This window comes from Eubalaena glacialis, chromosome 3 (assembly GCF_028564815.1).
Source record: "Eubalaena glacialis isolate mEubGla1 chromosome 3, mEubGla1.1.hap2.+ XY, whole genome shotgun sequence".
NCBI classification, from domain to species: Eukaryota; Metazoa; Chordata; class Mammalia; order Artiodactyla; family Balaenidae; genus Eubalaena; species Eubalaena glacialis.
Window position 1 is genome coordinate 15,110,211 of NC_083718.1, and position 19,790 is coordinate 15,130,000.

Genomic DNA, 19,790 nt, shown 5'->3' on the forward strand with positions numbered 1-19,790 from the left:
AAGTAGGAGAGAGAACTTCCTTTGAGGAAGAATAGCACAGGGAACTTGGCTTTTTGTTTCTGTCATTTTTTAATGTGTCCACTTTAAATTCGTTTTGGTACGAATATGGGAAAGGGAAATAAAGATGTAAGAAGCTGACTTACTTGGTTTAGCCCATCTCACGTCTATGGCCGTGTGGTTGAGAACAATAGCAGTGAGGTTGGTTCCTCTCTCCGGAAGCCCGGCTAACGTGGTCACAGTTGCTTCTTGACTTGGTGTAAAACCCACACTGTTGTGTACAAAGACCTTATACGCATACGTTGTAAACCTAAAAGGTTGTTTTTTAAAAATGCATATATAAATTTATCTTTCCGGAAAGCAAACACATTTTCTTTTTCCTCACAAAATACAGATTTTTCCCCCATAGGATGCACCATTTTCTCCCCCCAATACATTTTCTTTTTTCTTCCCTGCACAAAAAAGGTAGCATTATTTTTGTAACTCTCAAGCCTTAACCAAAGTGTTAAGAAAATACGTTATTAGCAATGTTAAGCAAATACTGCTATTTAAAACAAACGTGGTTTATCATTTTGCTCATCCTTATTGTTTTCAGAAGTGCTGAGGATTATAGCTCAATTCAAGATGCAATTACGCATCTGGTAACCTGCCAGCTTTCTATCTGAATTTGATCCAGTGAGTTTTATGTTCTTCTTTTGGGAAACTCATCCATTTTCAAATATCAGAATCCCTCATCACCATTTTCTTCCTATACCTGTGTTTCCTTCCCATAATCTCATTGGCCGAGAGATAAACCCCTAAATTAAATCCTAAAACCGTGACCAAGTATACAGCATTCTCCCACTGAGGGTTTTGCTATGGTGAGCTGTATTTTGCCATTGTGAGAACATATTTACTTGAGTCAATATAGTGGAAACTGAGCACTGCTTTTTGGGAGGAGAAAACTGGACATGGTGACGTCATGGTGATGTCATATATTAAATCAGTGATGGGCTAAAGCCACCGATTCCTCATCCTTTTTGGCTCTTTCGGGCAGAAGATTTACCAGGCTTTCTTTTCTGAGTCAGACTGCCTGGGGAGGAAAATACTATTTACAGACACAGTCAAGCTTTGACTGGACAACAGCTTAGACTGAGAACTTGCTTAAACACATTGTACAACGCATGACCCTCCCTGGGGGGCATCCAGTCCTCAGGGAAAACACTAGTCTCAGATCATCACCTTCTTTGGGTTTTAATAGATCATCAAGGATGCCTCACATCCAGTGCAGGGCCCAGGGAATTTGTCTCAGTAAGTCACAACTTATTAGTCATGACAACAGAGGGAGGGCGCCGTTTGCAGGACTGTGCTAAATAACTTAGCCAAAATTATGTCAGGAGTTTTACAGCATTTTGCCACCATCCATGTAGAAGAGGCCTGCTTGCCTTACCTTGTTTCTCACTCATGGCCCAAAGGTATTTTTGCAGGGCTTGGCTTCAGCCACATTTAGGACGATGCTCTGCTTATCGTAGCTATAGGTAAAGAATCAGTGATTTCCTTGAAGCTATTTATTTTCTATTTCCCCCAAATAACTACTAGCAATAGATCTTCTACATCTCTCTGCTTTACCCCCTCTCCTTGTGTCTTTCTTTCTCTTCTTTTGGTTTTGACGCTATAGTGGGTTGAATTGTGTCCCCCCAGAAGGTATGTTTAAGTCCTAACCCCTAGTTCCTGTGAATGTGACCTTATTTGGAAATAGGTGCAATCAAGTTAGCATGAGTTTATACTGGATATGGGACAGGCCTAAATCCAAAGGACTGATATCTTTCTAAAAGAAAGGAGAGGGAAATTTTGTTACAGAGACACAGACACACACAGGGAGAAGATGTCTATGAGGAGCTGGGGGCAGAAATTGGCGTTATGCTGCCATAAACCAAGGAACAACTTTGGGCACCAGAAGCTGGAAGAGGCAAGGAATGATTGTCTTCTAGAGGCTTTGGAGGGAACATAGTCCTGACGGTACTTTGATTCTGGACTTTCAACTTCCAGAGCTGTAAGAGAATACATTTCTGTTGTTTGAAGCCACTCAGTTAGTTTACAACAGCCCTAGGAAACTCATACATATGCTTTCTGGAAAGTGCTAAATAGTCTACACGACAATGACAACTGAAAGATAATAATAACAGTATTTACTGAGTACTTAATATGTGTCAGGAATTTTCTGCATGATTAACTCATTCATTCTTCACCGTACTATTATAATACCTTCATTGAACATGAGGAAAATAAGGCCTAAAGAGTTAAACCACTTGTCCAAGTCATTGAACTAGGAAGTGGGAGAGTAAAGACTCAAACCTAGACAGTCTGATTCCAGAGCCTCTTCTTTCAACCAGGATGCTATGCTGCCAGCATCGTAATGATGGTGATGATGATAAAAATAATAACAAGCACAATGGTCAGCCGATCCATCTATAGTTGGATGATGTCACGTCACTGAGGCTTGACCTTTGAGTTATTTTTCTGGCAAAGGGGAGAGATTTTGGCTTACGCATCCAAATAGTCTTGCCAAATTTCCTTTGTGACCACTAGTATGAATGTGAAGGATGGTGAGTCAGGGTTAAGAGGGTAGCAAGTGTGCGACAGTCAAATGAAACACAGCTAATGGCTCACATGGGAACTGAACCAGTGACCTTGGCTTCATTAGCTCTCTCCCTGGGTAAAATACTTCTAATTGTGTTTTACTTCCCAAAATGGCTTAAAAGAAATTTAGCTAGAGTCTGGATGCCTAATCTCTCCTGCAATATTTGAAGTTTTCTTCCACATATTTACTCTGTGATAAATTTAGTAACCTTTATGGCTTTAAAGTGATGCCATTTTTGTGGTTCTTTATACAAGTGGAATTAAAAACATCAGGCGGCCCTGAAATGGTGAATTGTAAATAAGTTCCGTGGGGCCTTAGTTCTTACTGTGATACTTTAAGCTATTTCATCATAGTTTAGGTATGGTGAAATGATACAATTTATGTCTGCATAGAAGAAATTTAGGCCACATAAATACATACTGGAATGTCCATTTTTAAAGTACAGTTGCCCCTTGGTATCTGCGGGGGGGATTGGTTCCAGGACCCCATGGATACCAAGATTTGAGGATGCTCAAGTCCCTTATATAAAATGGCATAGTATTTGCATATAACCTATGTACATTTTCTGTACTTTAAATCATCTCTAGATTACTTATAATACCTAATATAATGTAAATGCTATGTAATAGTTGTAATCACAATGTAAATGCTATGTAAATAGTCACAGGCATGTAGCAAATTTAAACTTTACTTTTTGAAAGTTCCTGGAATTCTTTCCCAAATATTTTTGATTCACAGTTGGTTGACTCGTGCATACAAAATCTGCAGATGCAGAGGGCTGACTGTAATATTAACATTTTAGAGTGAAAGATGACTTTAGAGTTTATCTGCGTTAAATAATGAAATATCTGCTACATTTTACAGATAAGAAACCTGAGACCCAGAGAAGTTAAGGGGCTTTGCCTAAGGTCGCACAGCTAAAGAGGATTAGGTGGGCCTCTAGTTTATTCATTTCTAATATTAAATTCTTTCCACTATACACTATTATTTTATTGAATTGAGAAATCAGTAGGCATTTCACTTGATGTCATGCATTTGTCTTTTGTATTTTCTTTAATTTTCACGGTTAAAATTTTAAGGAATAGGATCTTGAACTCCCTTAAATGAACTAACATGTACTGTTTTCATGACATCTGAAACCTAATCTTTGTCAGTAAGTGTATATACGTCTGACTACATGGGTCGGTATACGTTTCACCAATTCATGTTAAAAAAGAACATATTCGTTTGCTTAACATATTTTGTTCATTTGCTCTAGCATATTGTTTTTAGGTAGACTTGGGTGTTGATATCAGATGGGACATTCCATTTAGTTAATAATAAAATACTTTTAAGAGAAAAATGCTCCATCAGTTGAAATCATATACTCATGCAAAACATATGTATATCAATCAATATCTTCCCTAAATACTAATTGTGTTTCTTGGGTATATTTTGAAAAATGTACCATTTCAAACCCTGTAAGATATAGCTTTTGAAATCTGCTAAGTGGATGAAAACTTATATTAAGTCTATGCTGTAACCAGTAAAACCAACTGTTTGAAGGTCCATTTAAGAATATGAGGCTGTTACAATAGTTATCCCCTAATTGATTAATTTTGAGACTGTTCTCCAGCCCCTCCTTTCATCCACACACAGAAAATGGTAAACTTGTTGTGTAATAGACATGACTCTGGTATTTCTTCCTTGTAAAAGATCATATATATTGAAATCTTATTTATGGAACGAGACTCATTTCAAGGTTCAGTTGTTATTACTCAAATTAGAAAACTAGATTCTGTTTAGATGATAAAGTTTTTAATCTGTTTGTTTATTGACTAGATGATTTTATAAATAAATGAATGGCTACTTCATAGTTCCTAAAGCATTCAGTCTCATAACTTTCAGGTCACATATAATTTGGTTGGCTAGTGCCACGAAAATCTACCTGTCCAATAGAGAAATGATCCTTACTGAAACTTAGAAAGATGTTTTTTTTTCTTACAAATTATATTGCTCTTTCATGTTTGATACACCATTACTTCATTCATTCATTAATTTGTTCATTCATTCAAAAAATATTTATTAGCACTGACAACATGCCAGATACTAAACATAGTGAATGCAATGTCTGTCCTACTGGAGTGTGTGTATGTGTGTATGTGTGTGTGTGTGTGTGTGTGTGTGTATGTGTGTATACTTATATAGATATTTACAGATAAATGTTTTTAAATGAGAACCTCTAAAACATATATTCATTTATTCCTTTTTCTTTCCACATACATCAGAGCATCTAATTTAACCTAATTAGTCAGGAAGTCTTCACAGAGGAGATAATATTTGGGCTAGGTATTGATGACAAACAGTAATTTGGCCTGTGGAGACATTAATTTAGCCAGTAAGAAGCATTATTCAGGGCAAAATGTGTGGAAGGCTTGTACTTTGAAAGGGTCTGATGTGTTTTGGGAACCAATAAAACCAATTCTTCAGTGCAGCTACAGAATGCCTCAGGTTATTTTCATCAGAATTAAAAATGTGTCAACTTTATTGATGTCCTAACAGAATTCATGTGTCAATATTGTCACCAATATAAATCATGCTTCCGAAAATGCAGGCTATTCAGTTCCTCCTTCTACTAACTCTTCTTCATATCCACCACAATCCAACACATGCTTGAGTACAACATTATACACCAGAGGATTTGAGAAACCTCTGATAGCATACTGTTCCTTATACCCTCAAATCCTTTTGTGGGAATAAATAAATAGGCAAACAAAAATGCAACACTGTTTCCACTGCTTAAATCTGTAATTGTTTAGATTTTCCATTGATGGTGGATACCTTCTTTTCCTCACTTATTTGTTGCTGAAAGATTTTTTTTTTCCTAAAAATGCTGCTGAAAATTTTTGCTTTTGGAAATTGAAGAGTAAAGATGATCAATCACCGTTTAAAGTTCTTATGATACTTTTTAGATTGTGAGTGAAAGTTGCAGCTGTCTATTCCTGTAGCTATCTGTACTTATGCTACCAGAATGTGGCACTTAAAATAACTTTGCTTTGATTTCTGTCTTTGTTCTACTATATCATCAACATGAAAAAGAAATGCAAACAAATAACTAGATTTCTTTCTTCCTTTTTTTTTTTTGAAGAAAACGTTAGGCAATGAAACCTCTTATGAAAAAATGCATCCTCCCAGATTTAGAGGTTCATTTTTTTTTTGTGAGGTAAGTTTTCAGATGATGACACTTAGAAAAGGACAGCATGAAGTAAATTTAGAGCAATGAAAAAAAAGCACTGTGACTTTACCATGTTAAATGTGAAACAGATATATTTTTGCTCATTTTGAATTAAGTACTTTGCTAGGAAATGGTACACCAATGTTGACAGAAGTTGGCTTTCATTCCTAGACCCAACTTTTACTCACATTAGGGTATTAAGCAAGAAAATAACAGGCTCTACCTCACATTGGTGGTCATGGAAGAAAGGCCTTCCTTCTAACTCACCCTCAGTGTTTATGAAGTTAATTTGTTTACTTAACAGCTACAACTTGAACATGTTTATGTTATAGGAACACGTGTCATGGAGCTGACCCAGTCTTTCCCTATTAGCAAAGCAGAAAATGTTACTTGTGCACATTTAATCTCATTACAAAGAAGGGGAATGAATGTCACACTCTTTTGAATATCATTCCCCAGAAACTATGTCCTCTTTCAGGCCTTGACACATTTCATTTTTGTAGGTTAAAAAAATCAGAATCTATGTCAGCAAGACTCAAACTTAGATTTTATAGTATATTTATCTTAAGCATTTAAACTTGAAAAGAGTCAAGTCCAACCGTTCTTTGAAAACCAGATGAATGTCTATGAATTTTGAATGCTTTCATTTAAAGATAATGCAATTAGAGGATTCTTGAGAACTCATATGAAAGTCTCTTTCCAGACTGTCATTGATAAAGAAATACTTGTAGGAGTTCATAAATAATTGAAAGGAAAAGGAGTGAGAACATGCCTCCCTTCATAAACTCAATGGCAGCTAAGTTATTATAATCTACAAGTCAACATTTTCCTTAAAATAGAGCCTATTATTTCTCATAGCTTGTTCTTCCTTTGTCAGATCCAGGACAGAGAGGAGTTCATGCCATCACTGTGTCTGCAGTGACAAAGTGGTTTATCTGAATAGTTGAAAAAAATCTTTGCTAGTGCTAGCAGAAAAAAAAAAATCTCTTGACATTTAGTATTATGAGGCTAGTCAAAATATCACCTCAGCACATTTTGTTATATGTATACTTCCTTTCTAGAAGCAGCTGTCATCAGTATGTTTATGTCAACTTATGTTTCAATCTAATTTGTGGGGATTTAACTTAATTTCTTTCCTTACATCTTCGATTTGGACTTCTCATTAAAAATCCTTACAAGCATCATTAAAAATTCAATAATAAAATTTTGGCCTTGGTCCTAATTCCTTAATAAGTTTTCATTGCTTCTATGAAGAAACAAAATTAACTTTCTGAGACTTATTCTGTTTTTCTGCCAACTACCTCACGGTTAAAAGTTAGATTCAGTAACGTTAGATAGTCAAGTCTTCTTTATTTTGGAAATTGCTATATTTCAGGCACTTAGAGTTCACAGATCATAGAAAGTTACATTTCCATACGATTTCCCTAGGTAGTGATGGTGTATCCGTAGTTAACTGTGATGATAGCAATTAATACATGTGTGTATGTGTGTATGTGTGTGTGTGTGTGTGTGTGTGTGTGTGTATGAGTGTGGTTTTCTCCACTAGACTGTGAGCTCTCTGAGGGCAAGGGCTATGCTATTCATCTTTTGTTCCTTATCACAATGCCTGTCAGCATATAGGAAGCAAAAAGAAATTGCTGAATAAAATGAATTCTTCAACTGAAGTCATCATTATACAGCAATGCTGGATTAAGTAAATAATGAATTGAAAATAGTGGAGAAGAGTCTAGGGACCACGATAATTTAGGTTGAACCAAAAGGATATGCTAGTAATTGATCCTTTTTAGCTTACAAAAATGGCAATTTTATATGGTTCATTCTATTGTTTCCTTAGATTTACGTGCGGCCTCTCTTCAAGAACCTCACCGTACCTGTAATGTTTTCCCACCAGGACCCTTTCGGATGGACAGGAGAATTTTCCTTAGTTTTACTCATTCCCCAAAGATAAGAACATCACAGTTAATATTCCTAAGGCACAGAGCAATGAATACCCAACTCTTTACACATTATTAAAAGTATTCTTTCATTTAGCGTCTATTGGCACACCCACTGCCTGCCAGGCACTACGGTGGGGATTGTGATACAGAAGTCATGAAGACAAGGCCTTGCTCATGGTGGATCTGACAGTAAAATGGGGTGTCCCTACAAGTAGCCAGGCCAGTACAAAGACAGCAGTGATTTGTAAGGGGTGTGCTGTGGAAATACACTAAGGAATCAGCTGATTCAGACCAGGAAGAGGGTGCTCTAGGAAACTTCCAGGCCAAGACGTGAAGGACGGTAGACAGAGGGAAATGGCAGCTATGGGGAGAAGCTGAGGGGTGGGTGTTGCCTGTTAGAGGTGCCGAACGCAATATTAACGTGGCTGAAGCACAGAGGCCCAGCAGAGGAAGAGGGGAGACAAGATCAGATTGTAAACAGAGTTCAGAGTAGAGCTAGTCAATGTGAGTCTAGAAGCATAACCCACCTGATAGAAAAGTCATTGAGCAATATGTCTTAAAACTTTTCCTAAAATAATACTTGTGATTTTTTTGAAATTTGATTACATTGCTTGATTCATGAAGGTTTAGACTTCACTTAATCCCATCCAATCTCCTCATTTTATAGACAACAGAAGTGAAGCCCAGAGAAGTTAAGTGACTCCCCTAAGGCCACAAAGCTAGTCCTCCAGCACAGGATGAAACCAATCCCACCTCTCCTTACTCTCCCATGGGGTACTCTTTTCTGACATTGCCTATTTGCCCATTTCTTGATCTCTTCGAACTCCAGATTGAATTCTTTTGAGTCCCAAGACTGTTAACTAAATAATTTCTGTGAATTGAATCAATGATTTATAGCAAATTATTTCCTGGAAAAGCAAGCATTTTACAAGTGGCCCAAACTTTCCCCAGTTTTGAACATGGTCAACATTTCCAGATTTCTCCGTTACGTGTCTGGCTAGAGCTGTGACAAAGGCAAGAGGCTAAGGCTCAAACACCTACAAACTTGACTTCAAAAGGCTTATTTGAAGCGTGCAGTTAAGATGGCAAATATTAAACATGCTGACTGTTGCAGCTCGATGATTAATGCCACAGATAATAACCAAACATGTTTTATTGCATAACTGATAACTGGCTCACACAATGAAGACACTCAGATTCTTTGAACTATTCAACATGCCCCAAACTAAATGCCAGCATTTGTTTTTATAGTTTTTGTCATCTCACCTGCTAAGACCCTTATCTTCATAAAACCACTGAGTTCCTGAATAAATATTGTGCCACAGATTTAAATCTTCTGGGGGATTTGATGCAAGTGGTTGCTGGATTTTACGTCTCAGAAGCTCATATCTAAAGCAGAAGATAAGCAGAAAGATTGGGATTATCTCAACTAATGTTATTACCAAAATTCAGGTTGTCTCACGGTACGAGTGTGTGGGGTGTATGTGTAAACGTAAAGAAAATATCTTCATTTTCTTTTTTTCAGAAAATCTTTTTTTTTTTTTTTTGGCACAAGTGTCATCCGTGTAGCTAACTGGAACAATTAGCTACATTCACATTTTACTATTATCAGTAAAATGATAGCATTTAGATTTCTTCTCTATCAGATTTGCCAAAACTTTATTGCCAGTTTCACACAAAACAGAATTACAAAAAGCTTATAAAGTTAATGATTTCCTAAGACTTCTACCATCAATACTTTATAAACAATGATACTATTATCGACCCCATAGTCTTGCCTAAGTGTCAAGTTGTTATAAAGCCATTTCAGAGTCACAGTTCTTTTCTTTCATCTTATCTATATTCCTGACCACATGCTTTACAAGTTTCCAGATAATAATAACATGCCAAAAAATTATTGTGCTATCTTTAGAATTTTGAGGCATATTTGTGCAAATGTGTCATTTAGAACATGCATCAAGCTTGCTTAACATATAATAAAGATATACTTTGAAAATCAAGAGAGGGGCTGTGTAGAGAAGCATTAGAGAACAGTGATTGTTGTTTCGAGGGTTTTTAGTTCCTCACAATATCATGATATTTTTACCTTGATGATCTTTTTATGGTTCCATATAAGTCAAGATACAGAAGATGAAACTGTATGAAAATTATGAGTGAGGCAGACATAGAGAACAGATCTGTGGTTGCCAAGGTGGAGGGGGTTGGGGGAGGGAAGGATTGGGAGTTTCGGATTAGCAGATGCAAACTATTATATACAAAATGGATGAACAACAAGGTCCTACTGTATAGCACAGTAAACTATATTCAATATCCTGTGAGAAACCACAACGGAAAAGAATATAAAAAAGAATGTATATATATATATGTATAACTGAGTCACTTTGCTGTACAGCAGAAATTAACACAACACTCTAAATCAACTACACTTCAATAAAAAAAAATGTCATGAGTGAGGAATATCCAACAAGGAACTCCTCCTTCCTCCCTTCCTTCCCAGAGAGATAAGATCGTAACAAAATCCAAAAGCACCGTCACTTTCTCTTACCTCAAATTGGGTCCGTTTGGCCTGGTTGGTGGCTGCCAAGAAATGCCAACATACGATTCACTTAGTGGAACCACGGACAACGGGCTAAGATCCTGAGGCAGGGTGGGATGGGTGGTCACATGGGTAGGAAAACTCTCTGTGCACCCCCCTAGATACCCATTACCCCCTGAGCAAGCCACAATGGTGACAGAATAATTAGTGAAAGGAATCAGATGAGTAACGATGTGACTGAACACAGAGGAAGTAACGTTGGTGATTGTGATGTGAGGGTCAGGCATGCGGATCTCGTAGGTAAGGATGTCTCCATTCAGGATAAGTGGGGCTCTCCAAGTGACCTGAAATAAAACGTAAGCTTAGCACCAGTGTGACAACACAGGAACACAGCAACTGCAGTTCACAAGGCCTGGCATTTTGCTCTGCCTTGTTTTCAGTTAAGTCACTTTCTAAATACCCACTTTCGACTTCACCCTTTGCACTAGACAGTAATGAAGGGTTTCGGATCAATTAGCAGTACACCAGGAACTAGATGAAATGCTGTTTCCTGGGTTGGGCTTTTAGTCTGGAGACTTTCTAAGATTGTCAGACTAATACACACCTTAGTGATTCATCTCCACCATGGGTGCCCTGAAGGACACAGAGCACACACATGGAGAGAATTCACACATCCACACGCATCAATGGGGTGGCAGCAGGATTTGATAGTTTTCTTGTTTATAACTCAATTAAACGAAACGTCAGAACTCCTTGCTTTTCATTATTAGTGTGTACTTTAAATATGTCACTATCCTTGTTTTTTTTTTTTTGGATGGTGGTGGGAGGGTGCAGAAATCATTCTTTGCATTTTCTGAGGATGCCCTATTGCGTTCCTGACTCTCACTAGTACATAATGTAACAAGTAAAGCAATAACAACACATCCTGTTCTCAAAGACAAGAGACATGTGGAAAGCTTTAAAAAGGCAAGCAAAGAATGATCCTGTTTAAGTCATAGACATGAACATCAGAAGAAAGAAACACTGTTTTCTAATAATGTTTAACGTTGCTTTTCTTTTCTGGCTAAATATTGTAAGGGCATAGTGCTAACCCACTCATGCTCTTATGGGGGACAAAGGACCCTAGAAAAATGTGCATAAGTCATTAAAAGATTACTTATTTATATGTTATCATGGGTCATCTTTTTTGTGTTGCCTTGCAATGTTCCTTAAATTTTGGAGTGTATATCCCAGCTCCCCAATAGACTGTAAGCTTCTTGATAGCAGGGCCTAAATTGTACACCCATTTAGTGCCATACACCCAGAGATGGAGTTCCGGAAGTAATAGCAGTCATGGCTATCTCCATTATGTTTTTCCTTAGCATACAGCTATTTTGAAACTTTCAAAGAGTTTTCCACAAAGTGATATATTGATACCTACATTTTTAGTTCCATACAAATTCAAAGTCTGAAAGGCGTAATAGAAAAATGAGAATGGAAAAGGATGAACCAAAATTTTCTATCTTAAAGAGAAAAAATTTCCTCCAGAAGGAATCTGACCTGAGATATTTGTAGGGTATTCTTCCTAATTCTTGGTGACAAAATGGGCCTCTACCAGATGTCATTGGGCAGTTGCTTGATGATTACGGTCCTAACTTAAAATTAACAAGGACCTGACATCTACTCCAACTTTACTACATGGCTTGAAATCATTGCTGATTTTAAAAACTTTTTCTGGACTTCCCTAGTGGTGCAGTGGTTAGGAATCTACCTGCCATTGCAGGGGACACGTGTGGGTTCAAGCCCTGGTCTGGGAAGATCCCACATGCCGCAGAGCAACTAAGCCCGTGAACCAGGACTACTGAGCCTGCACTCCAGAGCCGCGAGCCACAACTACTGAGCCCGCGTGCCTAGAGCCCGTGCTCCGCAACGAGAAGCCACCACAGTGCAACAAAGAGTAGCCCCCGCTCACCGCAACTAGAGAAAGCCCGTGTGCAGCAACGAAGATCCAACACAGCCAAAAATAAATAAATAAAAATTAACAAACAAACAAACAAAAAACCAAAAACACTTCTCAGAGAGTTCCACACTGTGCTGGTGAAGAGAAATTTTAGATGAGTTCCTCATGAGCACAGAGGATTTGCCTGGATGGAGGAGAGATCAAAGAAGCCTAATGCAAGCAAAGTTTATAGAGCAGACATAGGATTCTATTTGTTTGGGGGGTGCAGTGCTCTTTGTGGACTTCAGAAATAAGTCAAGGTCCTATTTACAGGGCTTCCTGGTACTTGTCATGCAAATGGAAAATGGAAGGGTTATCACAGCTCAATTCTACCTGATTCACATGTGGAATACCACTTGCCTTTGGAACTAGAATATTCTGAGAGTTCAGGTCAAGGCTTGGCAGCCCTTGAAAGAATCCAAACTTTGGAGGTAGTCTGTGTTAGCAGTTGAGCTGAGAGTGAATTGATTTGGAACTCAGTTGTTGAGCCTAAGAAAAGCATTCATAAAATAAACCCTAAATAAGATATCAACCAGTGGAGATTAAGCGATGTGATGTAATGATTCTGGAGACAGTCATTTGAAGAGCTAAAAAATCCCTGTGTTCTCTAACTATAAACATTTGCATCCAGAAATTGGTTATTTTTCTCACTTAAAAAGTTACAGACTTAAGAAGATACATCTTTTTTTAAATTTTATAAATTTATTTATTTATTTTATTTTTGGCTGCGTTGGGTCTTCATTGTTGCACATGGGCTTTCTCTAGTTGCGGCGAGCGGGGGCTACTCTTCTTTGCGATGCACGGGCTTCTCACTGCTGTGGCTTCTCTTGTTGCGGAGCACGGGCTCTAGGCACGTGGGCTTCAGTAGTTGCAGCACACGGGCTCAGTAGTTGTGGCTCGCGGGCTCTAGAGAGCAGGCTCAGTAGTTGTGGCGCACGGGCTTAGTTGCTCCGCAGCACGTGGGATCTTCCCGGACCAGGGCTCGAACACGTGTCCCCTGCATTGGCAGGCAGATTCTTAACCACTGCACCACCAGGGAAGCCCAAGAAGATATATCTTTTTGACAGTACTGAGTTGGAAGACATGAATCTACTTCCACAGAAAATTTTTATAAGTAATTTTATAGAAAGGTGGAGAAGGCCATTGTCATTATAGTGAGTAGGCTATCAGAAATGGTATCTAATTTGATCATCCTCCTGAAAATATCCTGGAGCAATTACTAAAAATAAATGTGTCCAAGCTTTTTAAAGAGCCGGTTTGTTAAATATTGGATTCTATTCTTTCCAATGCTTAAGACTACATTTACTAGAGTGTGGCTAAAATATGTGAGATTAAAACTTTCATTCAGTTTAATTTTCCATGGCCTTTTATATATCTATTGTTCATAGAAAGGATTATAAAATATTGTTGCAGCCCAAAAAACTCAGACCCAAGAGCATGTTCCTGGCCTAATAAGCAAAAGGTATGTTTTCTAAAACAAGACTTTTACATTGAAATTTTCTAAACAGAATTGTAGTTTCTGGCTGGGAATAAAATGTTTATTTTGGAGTTGCTTTGCCAACAATGATGATTTCTTTTATTTGAGTGGTTCTTAATTGCTTAGATTTCCATTCTCTGTTTAGTTATTGTAAATTTGCAAAAAGTAGGACAGGTGGGTAGGTGTTTAAGGAGCTATTGACTTTTACCTACTTGTTCAGATCCCTGAAGAGTGGCCCTAAACAATCAAGGGACCTACGAGATCCTGGTTGTAAGCAAAAATTTATGGAATGTAGGTTAGATGATTGGCTTCAGGACTGAAAAAAGTAACACACATAAACATTGTAACTTACTTCTAATTTCTTTAACTCCATCAAACCATATTTAAGAACTTTATGAATAAGAGGATTTATGAAGATTGATATAATGGGTTGAAAATGGGCTAAGAATAAATATCCTTGATATTTGTTGTAGGTTATTCAACCAAAGCTGTGAGACTTGGAGCAAAACACTTAACATCTCTGGGCCTCAGTTTCCTTGTATCTAATGTTAAGAGACAATCCTTGCCCTCATATCTAGATAGAAGATTTTATAATTCTAAGACTACTTAATCAATACAAAATATGAATGACCACAGGGCATGAGAGTGTGGTAATATTTGATTCCATATGGTAATTCCTCGCAACAACTGACTCCCCGGAAAAGCTTCTCATACAGAACAAGGTGCACAATAAGTATTCGTTGAAATTAAATTAAATTTTTCCTTTAAGATATCTTCCTTTCCTTTTAAAGTTGTTAATATTAATTGTTTTACTTTGGATATTTGATTTGCATTTTGCATTCAGAGAAAAAAACCAAAGATATTGATACATACAGGAAAATAAATTATGGTCCTTCACCTCGACCTCCTTCGGTCCCTCCCCATTCCCACCCTTTAAAGGTGAAAAGGTGATAGCTTTGAATCTATTCTTCCATACTTTCTCACACAGCAAATATATCCACACATAGGTAAGTTTTCTCTCTCTCTTTTAATTTTTTTTCTGGAAAAATTTTATTTTATACCCATTATTAATCTGTAACTTGCTTTTCACACTCAACTAGAGATCAGGGACACACCCTATCATGTTTTGTGTTGCATAATATTCCTTTCATGGATGAAAACAGACTATTCAGTTATCCTACTGACTCGACTTTATTGTTAAAAACCATATTTGAAAATGTATGTATACATACGACTGTACTTTTTTTTTTTTTTAATTTTTTGGCTGCGCTGCACGGCATGTGGGATCTTAGCTCCCCGACCAGGGATCGAACCTACGTCCCCTGCGTTGGAAGTGTGGAGTCTTAACCCCTGGACTGCCAGGGAAGTCCCTGTACTTATTTATTATTGTATAGGTTAGCAAGAATTGCTATACCAAAATGTATGTTTAATTTTAATCATTATTGATGGATTACTTTCTGAAAAGTTTGAAGTAATTCACTTGATCACAAACAATGAAAGGAAATGTCCATGATTTGTGTCCCCACAAATTCTTGAAATTACTGCTCCTTTTAGAGATCAGATTTGTGGTTACCAGAGGCAGTGGTGGGTGAAGGTGGTCAAAGGTGAAAACTTCCAGTTACAAGATAAATAAGTTCTATGGTTGTGATGTACAACACGATTAGTACAATTAACACTGCTGACATTACATATGAAAATTGTTAAGAAAGTATTGGGTTGGCCAAAACGTTTGTCTGGAATTTTCCATAAGATGTTACAGAAAAACTCGAACAAACGTTTTGGCCAACCCAATAAATCCTAAGAGTGCTATCACAAGGAAAAAATTTTTCTTTTATTTTGTATCTATAGGAGATGATGGATGCTTAATAAACTTATTGTGGTCATCATTTCATGATGTACGCAAGTCAAATGATTATGCTGGACCCCTTAAACGTATACAGTACTTTGGGTCAACTCTATCTGAATAAAACTGGAAGAAAAAAAAAGAAATTACTAATCCTTTTGGTCTTGCCAGTATTACTTTATTATTTCTTTAATTAATTTGTAGTCCCTTGACTTTTTTAAAATATAAATATTTTCAAACATTATTAACTCTTTGTATATCCTCTATCACATTATTTACCCATATTTTATACTTTGTTTTCTATTGAGTTGTCTTTTTATCATGTTATTAGAAGTTCTTTGTTTATTATGGGGAAATAATTTATTTTTCTGTAATGTCACATAGATGTATTTTCCCAATCTATCTTTTGAAGTTTAACTTTTTTTTTGAGGAATCTTATATCTTGCAAAAACCAAATTGTTTTCTAGATAAATATAACTATTCTTTTAAGGCTGCAGGGTTTGCCTGTGAAATGGGGATAATAATAGCCTTTATCTGACGGGGTTGTAGTAAGGATTCAGTGAGAGCAATTCCTGGAACTTAATATGAACTCAGTGAATATTAGTTGTCATTATTATTTTATTTCCTTCCATATTCTGTAATATCCTATATGGGAAAAGAATCTGAAAAAGATTGTATATATGTATATGCATAACTGAATCACTTTGCTGTACACCTGAAACTAACACAACATTGTAAATCAACTATACTCCAATATAAAATAAAAATTAAATTAAAAAAAAGAATTTATAATTTTTTAATGGTTTGATTTAAGCAGATATCAAAGACCAGCCCATCTTCAAAAACAGGTGAGAATGATGATTAAGACTTAATTGTTTGTCATGGACATATATACACTACCAAATGTAAAATAGATAGCTAGTGGGAAGCAGCCGCATAGCACAGGGAGATCAGCTCGGTGCTTTGTGACCACCTAGAGGGGTGGGATAGGGAGGGTGGGAGGGAGGGAGATGCAAGAGGGAAGAGATATGGGAACATATGTATATGTATAACTGATTCACTTTGTTATAAAGCAGAAACTAACACACCATTGTAAAGCAATTATACTTCAATAAAGATGTTTAAAAAAAAAAAAAGACTTAATTCTTTTTACTTTGGTTTATTATCAACCTGTAAATGAGCAACGCTAAGAGTACACACCATAGCAAAGCTGTGCGTGGACCCCATCTGGGGGACAGGATTATTGTTCCTTGTGGCACACACACCAAGGCTGGTGGTTTTGGTGATCTGAGCCAAGAGAGGACTCTTCTACCTGAAAAGCTGAGAGCTGCAGGCCTGCTCTTTCATTCTGCTTTAGCCGTGAGAAGGTGGGCCTGCGAGTGGGGCCATCAGAGTTCAGAGGCTCATGTTATCACCAAAAAGCAATTTTTTTTTTTGCTGCATCACAGTTATACAACTTAGTTATTCTATGTTTTATTTTTATTAGTCCTCAGTCGTACTCAAGACTCCAGTGGAATAAATTTATAAATTGACTTTTTCCTAACCTGGTTTTATGTTGAATATTTGTTAGAAATGGCTACTGAATCTTACAAGTCTTTTTTCTGCATCTATTGATTAAAAAAAAAAAGGGCTTTCTCTTTTAATCAGTTGATTTAAGCAGTATGTTGATAGATTTCCTGATGTTGAACCAAACTTACATTTTTAGAATCAGACCAGATTTGTCCTGGTATACCATTCTTTTAATATACTCCTGAGTTCAATTTGCTAATATTTTATTTAGAAGCTTTGGCTCTATAGTCACAATATGAAATTAGTCTATAGTTTTACTGAACTATCTTTTTCAGGTTTTGGTTTTTTTTTTTTTTTTTTACCAACTTTATACAATGAAATGAATTTTCTTAAAGTGATTAAATATCACATCAAAGTGCATGGCTTTCACACAACCGCTTTGGCAATATATATTCTTTTCCTTGTAATCAAATAAGATATTAAGAATGTAATTTTGATATGCAACTTTCCCTTTTTCTTTTTTTTAAAATTTATTTTATTGAGGTATAGTTGATTTACAATATTAAACCAACTATAACTTCTGCTGTACAACAAAGTGATTCAGTTATACATATATATATGTGTTCTTTTTCATATTCTTTTCCATTATGGTTTATTACAGGATATTGAATATACTTCCCTGTGCTATACAGTAGGACCTTGTTGTTTATGCAACTTTCCCTTCCTAATGCTCATGTCTATGCCAAGTTATCTCTTTATACTTACTTAGATGCTACTTTGGGTTATTTTCTAGTTGGCCTAAGTATGTGAAGTTTCCTTGCTTCCCCTATAAGATGCAAGCTCTTACAGGTAGAGTGGTGGTGAAAAGACCACATGGTACAAAATGGGAAGAACTAGGGTGAAATACCAGTCTATTTCCTTTATTATCCCCCAGCCTATCAGCTGGTAGTGTTTATTCCTGATTTGTTTCTTCCCTCAAGTCTTTTACATTTCTGGGCATTTTATATATCTGTTTATGTTGTTTTGACTAAAATGTACACTTCATGAAGGTGGGGATTTTGATTTGGTCACTACTGTATCCTCAGTGTCTAAAAGAGGCACTCATAAAGATTTATAGGTGCTCAATAAAGGTTAGTAGAACTGAAATTATTATTATTGTGTCAATAATATTACTGACAATTTTCTTCATCCTAATATTTGCAATGACTCTATGAAATAAATGTTGAATACATTTCTTAACCAGTGCATTCATGACCACCCTTCTGCTGTTCCTCATATTTTATCCATTTGCAATTTTAACTTTTAAATCTTATATTTCATAAAGAGAAATCACTGTATTGCTGTCACATTGCCTCTGTTTACGAGATAAGCATATCACGAGGGCATTGACTTTGGCAGTCTGAAGATCTTTTTGAACCTAATGTGAGCCCAACATTCTGAAGCGTAAATATGTTGTTTTAATATTATTTAAACATATATAATCCAATACTAGATTCAGCTGAATATTCCTGATGACTCTCTTCATTGATAACTTCTGATTTTCTAGTTATAAAGTGAGAATTAATAAAAGGTTTGAATTTTAAAAAACTATCACTAATGTCCAATGTCTGTATATTCCAAGCACCTTCTTAGACACTTTTAGATTCCTGACCTGGTGAGTGCCTGTGAGATTCTGTTCCCAAGCCAAGCTAATCTAAACTTTACTTTAGCAGGTTGACAAGCCATGTACATTGTCTTATTCCTGGATGAGGTTACAAAATCCAAAGAGGAAGGAAAAAACAAAAGAATGAAAGAAAAAGTCAGGCAATTTATTTTGAATACTTTTGATCACTGTTTATAGATGCTGAATCACATAGAACTGGGCATTGAGCCATTATTTTTCTGAAAATATTTATCATTTTTAGATCTGCCTAGTTATTAAACTTTTGTTAGAAAGAATCCAGAAAAAAGTCCATTATCTAGCTTTGCCTTTGTGAAGGGACTGTGTTTATGTCACATCATATTGATTGGTACTGCTACTGAAGTTTTGCAAAATTCCCTTAGGATTGAAAAGAAAAGTCATTTCTGGAATGACGAATAACTCTAGGTTTGTTTGGGGTTTTCCTTTGGTTTGTTTTGCTTTTCCTCTGAATGAAGAATAATTCTTAAGATTGCCCAATTCATATAATAAACATCGTACATCATGTCCTTCAAATTAATTTCCTTTTAGTGTTTTATCAACAGAATTCTATGCATTTGTGGTATTTCTATCAAGAAGGCGTGTTGCTTTGACCAATCTCATGTTGAAACTAAGACAGACTTATAAAAATCGATTTTAGTTTGTAGGTTCAATTAAATTTCTTCAAGAATTTACACTATTTAGCATCACCCAGTGTTTGCTTTTGGTGGGAGCGAGAGAACACACAACAGAGATTCAAGCAATAATTTCAGCAGATGAACTTTGCTGTTATGCAAATGTCCTTTGTTTTGTGCTCTGGTGAGCAAGCTGCTGCAACAATGCTTTTGGCAGTGGTACAAGATTGAATCCATGGAAGCATGTGTGTATTTACACAAAAGAGGCTTCTAAGCTACAAAACTCCCTCCTGTTTGGTTACACTAATTTCCCTTGAATGAAGTTTGTATGCAAGCCAAAACAATGGTAGTTATCCTGTGCTCTAGGGTTCATTCCCAGTAGAGTGA

The 19,790-nt window shown here is 36.5% G+C and overlaps 1 protein-coding gene across 1 annotated transcript in view; it reads right to left on the reverse strand.

The window, feature by feature from the left end:
* The window catches only part of USH2A (usherin), a 795,289-nt gene that overhangs the window by 247,849 nt on the left and 527,650 nt on the right, over positions 1-19,790 (reverse strand). Inside the window, exons 41-43 of the mRNA XM_061185303.1 lie at positions 10,314-10,648; positions 9,035-9,157; positions 144-307 (exon numbers count right to left, since the gene is read on the reverse strand). Of these exons, the coding sequence (XP_061041286.1) occupies positions 144-307; positions 9,035-9,157; positions 10,314-10,648 (622 nt within the window). The remainder of the gene's footprint in view (positions 1-143; positions 308-9,034; positions 9,158-10,313; positions 10,649-19,790) is intronic.